This window comes from Camellia sinensis, chromosome 6 (assembly GCF_055761805.1).
Source record: "Camellia sinensis isolate YWXY chromosome 6, ASM5576180v1, whole genome shotgun sequence".
Classification (NCBI taxonomy): Eukaryota; Viridiplantae; Streptophyta; class Magnoliopsida; order Ericales; family Theaceae; genus Camellia; species Camellia sinensis.
This window is the reverse complement of record NC_138966.1, coordinates 56,237,108-56,246,787: the sequence shown is the minus strand read 5'-3', so window position 1 is coordinate 56,246,787 and position 9,680 is coordinate 56,237,108. Positions and strand designations below refer to the sequence as shown.

The window sequence follows — 9,680 nt, the reverse complement described above, 5'->3', positions numbered from 1 at the left end:
ACATCATTGAACATAGATTAACATAGGATTACAAAATAAACTGGCAAAACTTAAAAAAATTGTATATGTGAAAAAAAACAGAGACACAGAGAAAGACGCCCCATGGAAGACCGAGAGGGGGAAGCTTTCCTCCATTCTTGTGGATAGTAGGCAAGTACAAGCCCTATTGTAGATAGCAACTCTGCAGATCTCAAAGAAGTTGACTTTTCGCAGAGCCAATTCATTGCTACATCCACTCAAAAGATCTGTAGGATTCGTTTGGGAAGGAAGGTTGGGTTGGGTTGGGTTGGGTTGGGTTTAGAATTATTTTAATCATAAAAAACATAAAATAAATTTTTTAATTTTATAAGATAAAATATCATATCTAACTCATAATTATTATATATTTTTTTTTCACAAAAATTAAAAAAGTGAAAAAGTCTTTTTCAAATAAGATTTTTTAATCTTAAGCTAAAAATAGTCAGAAAGTCAAAAAACCAACTCAGTTTCCAAAATTGTCTTTCATTGGTTGGAAGAAAAATGATATAGGTTTTAAATTTTCTACTAAATAATTGACCAAATGTCTCGATTGAGTGAAATAATTATTTCTATAGGCAAACGTAAAATACAAATAAACTCAAAATTTTAATAATTCACTATTCAATAAAGAAATAGTTTTTCAGAGCTAATAAGCCTCCGTTTGGGAAGTGGGTTGATTTTTTGATTTTTTTAGTTATTTTAGCCTGGGGCTAAAAGCTTGGTTTGGAAAGGACTTTTTAGCTTTTTTAGTTTTTGGTGAGGTGTCTTCCTATTAAATTACCAAACTGCCCTTTTTGTCTTTTTTATTTTTTATTTTTTTAGTTTGGGTTTGGATTTGGCATATTTTGCTTAAATTTTTTTTTTATTTTTTTATTTTGGGTTTAGATTTGGCGTATTTTGCTTAAATGTTTTTTTTTATTTTCGGTTTGGATTTGACATATTTTGGTTAAATTTTTTTATTTTTTTTTTATGTTGGGTTTGAATTTGGCGTATTTTGCTTAAATTTTTATTTATTTATTTATTTATTTATTTATTTTTGGTTTAGATTTGGCGTATTTTGCTTAAATTTTTATTTTTTTTAATTTTTTTTTTATTTTGAGTTTGGATTTGGCGTATTTTGCTTTAATTTTTGTTTTTTTTAAAATTTTTATTTATTTATTTTGGGTTTGGATTTGGCGTATTGTGCTTAAATTTTTTGAATTTTTTTTTTAAATTTATGTTTTTGTCTTTGTTTTTTTTTTTTATATTAATTAGTTCTTGTTCTTTATTTTTATTGGTATACAATAACTTTTTTTTTATTTATGTGTTTCATTTATTTGTAAATTACGTGGCGAATGGTAATTTATGTTTTCATGTTTTTTTTAAAATGTTTTTGAATGAGGCGTGTTTTTGTCGTTATTTTTTCAAAATTTATGATTTTGTCATTTTCTTATTCACTCACATTAATTTGTTTTTATATTTAAAAAATGGATTTTCTCTCGTTTTATTTATTTGTAAATGACGTGGTAAATGGTAATTTCTGTTTTTTTCTTCTTTTTTTTCCCAACAATTTTGGATGAGGCCTCTGTTTGTCGATCTTCTTTTTTTAATTTACGTTTCTGTATTTTTTTTAATTTGTATACATTAATTTGTTTTTATATTTGACAAATGAGTTTTCATGTGTTTTATTTATTTGTAAATTACGTGGCAAATGCTAATTTCGGTTGATTTTTTTGTTTGGAAAAACACTTTTTTTATGTCATTTATTCAAAATACAGTGGAAAATCATATATTGTCGTGGCACATGACAAAAAATGAGGGCCTGTTTTGGTTTTTTTGTTGTTTTCAGCTTCTGTTTTTATGTTTTTAATTGACGTCGCACATGGCAATTTCTGTATTAGTTTTTTTTTCTTATTTTGTTATTTGTTACAAATTTTTTTGTTTTTCGAAAAAAAAAATTTCTGTGGATTTTGGTTTTCCAAAGTTAGGCACGTCACCAACTGGAAAGGGGTACATTCCCGTGGAAACTCATACATATTGTACATGATAATATATTTGAATGCAGTCTGTTTCACGTATATCATTAGTAATGTTACAACCATACGAAAATTAGGTCGACTATTATATATTTCCTAACATTTCGTTATTACGCATGTAACATAATTTGTCACGTATGTGAAGGCGCACCAATGCCATATGGGGGTCCTCATCCCCAACCATTAAACCATCCTCGTCATGTTCAACTTCTGGTATGGCATTTACTATTGTCATAGCCTCTTCCTCGTCACAGATTGGGTGAACAGTTGTTGGGTTACCTGTGTTTCACCGTATATAATTATGTAATGCCATTGACACACCTACTAACTGAACTTGCACATTTGCATAGTCATACCGTGACATGTCTCAAATAAACCCCCATCGATTTTTCCAGGCACCGAAAGTGCGTTCCACCACACTGCGTAAGGACAAGTGCACTTTGTTAAATAATTCCCTTGGCGTGTTTGCCGTCGTGTTCCGTGCAATACGTCGGAATTCTTGTTGGTGGTAACGGTGGCCTTTGAATGGTGCTAAGTAACCTATCCGGTTTGGATAGCCAGAATCGACAAGATAATATTTGCCTACATACATGACAACAATATATGACACCAAAACCGAACATTGTGCGTCATTTTCAAGTAACGCTGTTTTAGAAAAAATTTATAGGCCCCTAAATGTAATAACATCGCCATGTGTTACCTTCGTCAGGATGTGGGAAGGGGACATTGTCATTTGTTAGTATCTCGTTGAATATGCGACTATCATGCATACTTCCTTCCCATCCGCACGAAATGAATATGAAACACATGACAAAATCGACTGTGACCATGATATTTTGCGTGTGACAGTATTTCCTACCAAAATATGTTGCCACATCTGGCCCCGTAACCCATGCACTTACATGTGTTCCGTCTATTACGCCAATGTAGTCCTGCACACAACCCAATTGTTTTGTTTCTTAAATGGGTAACAAGTGTTTGGTTTTTTCCATATGTCACGTCCAGTTAATAATAAAAACAAAATAACTGACACTCTTTATTTATATGTCAATAATGTTTTTTAGGAGTACCTTGAACGGTAGGTATTTCCGTCTAGACCGCACGTATGGATGTATACGATGCTGACTATATGTGGGCCGGCAATGAACAACAGTGAACTCTTTCATAGATGTTAATACGTTATGTACGTGCCGAGACATAGTCTCCCCGGAATGTTGAAACCGTTCTTAGATTTCCCGATTTTGCTTCCCTTTCAACACATGGATAAACATTGCAACGCTTTCTTCAACAGCTAAGCCATGTGGACGTTGCGGGACTTGTAACCCAAAATCATTTACTAATGTCTCACACAATGGGGCAAAAACTTCTTTCGGCATGTAAACATTTTCCTCAAATTGACCTATATGGCCCGCATATAGTTCGCATATCCATGCATTCCCGGTCAGTATAGAAGTGCGACACAACGTTTTATCCATTTGTTTTTCGTACCATTCTATCGCATACTGGCATGCTTGTAGAAATGTGCAGTTGTGTTCTTGTTGCACCTGGACAGCCATTTGATTAAGCATTTCCGTTATTTCATCATTGTTGCTTCCATCCCAGGGATTCATCGCGTCTTCGTTGATGTGAAACCTACAAGAGTGGCACTCTTTCAATCAGTTGGCATGTGATTCATTGACTCAAATTATATTGAAGTTTGCAATTAAAAAATGCCGACATTGTTTTTAATGTAAGTAATGTCATCACTAATGTCATTAGAAACGCATAATCATATGAATTGCACAAAAAAGAAAACCTGTTCAACTTCTACTTTACAGGGGGACCATGGTGGTAACAACCACAAAAATAGCCAGCAAACTAAACTAACAATTAAAGTTGCGGATAAGTACGGGCATTCAAAAGCTAACAAGAAAAACGTAATTCCCTGTCTAAAAAATAGCCACACAAAATATTAAAACATAAGCATCCTATTCATTTCCCAAAAACAAAGCACAACCATGTTTTCGTTCCGTCAACCCATGCACTTAACTAAAAGTTTTGGTCACCATAGCTAGCAAGAAAAAAACAAAAACGACAGAATAAAATCATGCACACAGCACCATCCTGTTTTAATACAGTGCCAACAATACCATAAGTCAAAGTTTTAAAAAGGAAGACAAGGACAGTCATCTTCAACACTCGTAACACTGCTACGTCACATCCGGCGACCCCCAAACAGGTTTGCAAAAGGCGCCGGCGCAATACACTGGAGCTGCTTCTGTGCAAGCCACCCAATGATGTGGTCGTCATCAGGCTGGCACATCATCACCTCCCGGTAATCGGCGTTATCCATAAGTGTCCAGGCGAAGTAGAATAACGGCGTACCAATCAGGGATGGAATACTCATCAGGCGATGCATGCACTCTGAAATAGTGTACAGCGATTCGTTGCTTGTGAGGTGCCTCACTGTAACCTGCTGATTCTTCATACACACCACATCTGTCAGATTGTTCATGCTTTCCGCAATAACTGACGCTCCACTTGTTGCCTTCTTCGACTTTGAAACACTTATTGATGGCGTCTTTCTCCTTTTCCCCTTTTCAATCGGAACATGCTCCAGTGAAGAATCTGAATCCACGTCCTGTACTCCTGCGGGTATCGGATCAGCAAATGGCTGGGCTCCCAAACTATGCACTGAATCAGATGAGTCATCAATAGCTTCAGGAAGTTTCTCTCCCGGGGTCCAATGGTGCTTCCCAGTAGCTGATGCCCCCATGAAGACAGTCTCCATCAACTCATAGTGTTCCAAGGTTTTTTTCCTAAACTTGGTGCACACCTTGTTTATCTGCAGAAATAGAGATATATGAAAGAGGAAGACGTTACATTTCATAAAATTAATTAAAAGTTAACTAAACAAGTAGAAAATGTACTGGTAAATGACAAATATGAAACTTGTTTGTACATGTACTTACCAATTCCATCTTGTCCCACCACTCCTCAGGTGCCTGAAACATACCGGTGTCACTGTTAAAGCCTATCCCTGACACTCCTTTGCTTAAATCCATCAACTTTGTCCACGCTTGCCACTCTTTTTTCAAGCTCATGTACTTATTCTTCAACTGTTTCAGTCCATGTTTTCTTCCTATTTTTTTCTCAAATTTCCTTGCTAAGGACTTGTACCCTGCTTGGCTGAGGACTAGGAATGGGCGATTTCTTTTAGTAATCTCTTTTGCAATCAACTGCAGGAAAACTCGGATTGAGTCACTGTCCCATGAGGCCTTGTGGCTAAACTGATGTGTCTCTTCAAGACTATTTGACTTGTCGGTGACAATGCCTTTGCTTTTCGATTGGGTACGCGGAGAAGTACGTATGGAAGCCATTACTAATGTACAATTACAGAAGATTACCATAAAAAATTCGATTGTTATATACAAACGCGTAAGCCATTACACATTACTAACAAGAAACAGAGAGATATGATGCTAAATTAGGGAGCATATAACCATTACATAGTAATAACATACGTACACAGGTTCCATGGAACTAAGTAGTGGACATAGTTATGATATTCATTAATACGTCGTTACATTTCGTACTAACAAAGGCAAAGGCAGCTTAAAGTCATACTAGAACATACTACGAACATACTAACAACGTCCTAACGTGTTTGTACATACTAACAACATCCTAACCTTTCTTATATACGGAACAACAAAATGACAACGACAATGCATAGCACATACACAATGGTCTTAAGGACACGCAAGTTGTTGAATGTCTATGACATCAGCCTGCAATTGCATGACAAGTTTGTCTCTGGGTGACACATAGTCTTGGTTGTCTGGCCTTGGTTCTTCGCACCAACCAATCCAACTGACACAGGGCTGATCAGTGCACATGATGGGACTATTAGTGAATGGGTTATTAATGTTCATACAGTTATGACCGGTAAAGAATTGGTGACTCACCACAGGGCGGGGACATGCATAGTAGCAACGGCCTGGATTTTTGGCGGACCTGGAAATCTTAACAAAACAGAGGCCATGTCCACAGGCACACATTCGTCGTGGCCATGTACTAGAAGTTGCAGTAGAGGTAAACGAAGCCATGCTATGATTTACAGACAATCGATACAGACAATGAATCATGTAAGTAATTAGTTTATGTTATCTGTGTATCAGGTTAAATATTTTCTGAATACAATGTTAGTACATGTTTCAATGGATACATATACAAACTTCAACTTCCTTCCATTTATTTTAAGGAAAAGCAGCCTACATTCACATGGTTTCACTGTGAATGTGGTAATAGAACGGTAAATCTGTAATTTGGTAAATTTAGATTTCAATGAACATAACAACAGGGCATGAACACTGTGCATTTACATGACTGGGATGAAAAATTCATGATCAAATTATATTATTACTTTTTTCCTACTTATTATTATTATTATTATTATTATTATTATTATTATTATTATTATTATTATTATTATTATTATTATTATTATTATCTTCTGATGTTTTTTGACATTTCCGAATAGTGTTCTTGATATCAATAATTTTGAAGATTAAAGTTTGTCTCCACATGCACACACAAATTAGACTTATTTTTTTGAATGAAAAATACAACATTAATTTATATATACTTAGACTAGATCAACTGAGAAAAAGTTGTATTGAACTGGTTTCTGTATTACCTTTCAATGAAGACAGATATGAATAAGAAAGCAGAGGGTCTTATCCGCATGTAACATAATGAAGGTAACAGTGTTTGAAGAAGTGAAGTTCAATAACAGCAACCCAAAAATGTGTCATTTATTTAAGAATCAAGACTGCCTGTGAGGAGTGTTTTTTGGAAGAGAGATGGAGATATTTTTTTCACCATTGACAAATCAATAGGTAATTCAATTTTCTTCAAATCAATAGGTATTTCACAGATGGAGACATCGTCTCCAGCATTGACTCACAAATGACAAAACCCATTCAGATCATGTGTTTTCCTTATTCATTGACAGACCATTTCAAAACTCATTAATAGGTAATTGACAGATGATAAATGAAGTTTATCATGACAGTGATAAGTAATCAAATGTATTTTGTAACAAAAATTGATACTCATTCACAGAATTGATGTCATTAGTCAGCAGTTAAATGCCATAAATGTGAAATTGTGATCTGAAATTGATAATTTGTAATGTAACTTCTAAGAAAAAAAAATTGCAGAACAAACTATTTTGAACAGAACAGGTGCCAAGAACAGAACAGGTTAAATATGAATATGACTGTTTTTTTACCATGGGTTGATCTACATGAAAATATAAGAACAGATACATATATCTGCCTTCAAACCGAACAGATTTATATATAAGAGCAGATATATATCTTCCCGAAATGTGTGAAATGTATCCGTAATGAACCTAAACCGAACAGATTTTACAGATTTTCATATAAGAACAGATATATAAATAAGAATAGATATATATTAAATTATATATATATATATACATCTGCCCCAAATGTGTTTGTTAGTAACCGTAATGAACCCAAACCGAACAGATTTTACAGATTTTCATATAAGAGTAGATACATAAATAAGAACATATATATTTTTTTTGTTATATATATGTATATATGTATATATATATATATATATCTGCCCCAAATGTGTGAGATGTAATCGTAATCCAAGACAAACGAACAGATTTTTAACATAAGAACAGATATGGTTTAATTTTTCAAAGATATATATATATACTTCTATATCTATCTGCCTCAAATGTGTGTAATGTAAGCGTAATCAACCCAATCACGACGGTAAAGAAACAGATCGGTCATGAACCCAAGCCGTTATGAACCCATACTATGCAGATCGGAAGCAGGGGCCACACAGACGCGAAAAGGGAAACAAAATCAGTTAGGCCATAAAGCATTACCTGCAGATCGGTTTGTGTTTGAGAGGGTTGGTTCTTGTTCGTCGCTGCGGATGCGTACTTCGGTGCCGATCACCTCTGCGAAGGCGGTTCAGATGTCGTCGTCGCCGCTGGTATTTCCAAATCGCCTATTTTGCTTGTTTTGTGCCGTTTGGGAAGGGTGTATGTGTTTTGGATGAGGCGTTGTCCCTCAGAATGAGAGGGATCTCTTCAGGGTATTTTGGTAAATTTATACCAATAAGGGTTTCAAACATACCCGTGAATACAGTTTTGTCTGGACGTGGCTAAATCAGCCTAATTTGTCCAGACGTGGCTAATTTAGCCCAAGTTTTGCTTCCCAAACGGTGCCTACGAAAGCAATGGAAAATGTAACAAACTTAAGTTACTATTCAACAAATGTTCGACTATGACTCTGCAAACTAATTGATGAACTGGGGATTTCCTCTATTCTTGTGTTTGGGTTTTTCTTTGAAGAGAGAGAGAGAGAAAAGAATATTATATGCAAGAGCGGAGCTAGTGTAGGGCTAGGGGCATGTGTCCTTGAAGTTTTAATAATTAAATTAGTACTCATATATATATATATATATATATATATTATATATATCTTTTATGAAATTATAATAAATTTTCTTTCTAATTACAAGGAACCTATTAAAATGGGTTGTTCTATTATACATCTCTAAATGGGTATATTATATATAAGTTATGATTTTAGGGTATTGATATTATAAATTTTCATAACCAAACTATTTATTCATAACTAAAATGACTATTATATAAATTATAACCAAACAATACATCTTCAATTATAAAAATTAAAAATTTAAAAAAAAAATCACAATAGGTCATAACTAATATCAGAATAAGTCATAACTAACCATTGCTTGACATATAACCAAAATAACAACCATAAGAAGTTATAATTAAGTTATATCCAATATTATAATGTGTCATAATTAAAAACCACGAAAATCATAACTGCAGCATATGATAGACATTTTTTTGCAATGTGTTTTACTAAAATATATCATTTGTATCTCAGCTTATCTTTTTCTTTTTCATTTTTCATTTTTTCATTTTTTCTTTTTCAATCCACCTAAAATAGTTACTCCCCAATATTTACATAAAATTTAACCTCAAATCATTTAGTTTAAAATTCACATTTATCCAAATGGACTCTTAATATTTAAGTTTAGTAATATCCCATTATTATTTATTATGAAAAAAAAACAAAATCAATGTTGTCATTAATTTGTGCCTCCTCTTCATTGAATTCCTAACTCCACCACTAGTTATATGATGTGTGTGGGAGTCGAATAATTTTGGATCAACAGGAGCGGACCAATTCGGTCTAGAACATAACTTCTATTCGGCATTGACCCTATCTAATTTTGGGGCCGAATAAAAGAGTCGGCATTCCTGCTAGTAAAACCAGGGCCGTGTAGGAGTGGACCAGGCCCGAGGACCCCAAGAGAATACTATAAATACAAGATCTTCAGTCCTAAAGAGGTATGTGAGAATTATTATGCTTACCTTAGAATACAAGCCTCCTCGAGTGTAAATACTAACTTGCCCGTCAGAGTGCTAATTCCGGCACCCCCGACCGGAGTGTTTATTCTTTTTCAGGTGACCAGAAGAGGATCACGAGTGTTCCCCAGGACCCTGAAGAGTATTTCCAAACCACTTACCCACAATTGGCGCTGTCTATGGGAATACTCAAGCACATCCATGGCGAG

General features: G+C 34.4%; 1 protein-coding gene across 1 annotated transcript; it reads right to left on the bottom strand.

Annotated features, from left to right (window-relative positions):
- Window positions 1-4,227: 4,227 nt before the first annotated feature.
- LOC145793303 (L10-interacting MYB domain-containing protein-like) lies at window positions 4,228-5,116 on the bottom strand. Its single transcript, XM_082876098.1, has 2 exons — window positions 4,985-5,116; window positions 4,228-4,857 (listed from the first exon to the last, which is right to left on the bottom strand). The coding sequence occupies exons 1-2, from the start codon at window positions 5,114-5,116 to the stop codon at window positions 4,228-4,230; spliced, it is 762 nt and encodes a 253-aa protein (XP_082732224.1).
- Between the last annotated feature and the right edge of the window lie 4,564 nt (window positions 5,117-9,680).

Bases quoted from the DNA above. Each gene is read 5' to 3' on its own strand.
- LOC145793303 (XM_082876098.1), bottom strand. From the start codon at position 5,116: ATGAGCTTGAAAAAAGAGTGGCAAGCGTGGACAAAGTTGATGGATTTA. The intron at 4,858-4,984 runs GTAAGTACATGT...CTATTTCTGCAG, and splicing joins GGTGGGACAAGATGGAATTG to ATAAACAAGGTGTGCACCAA.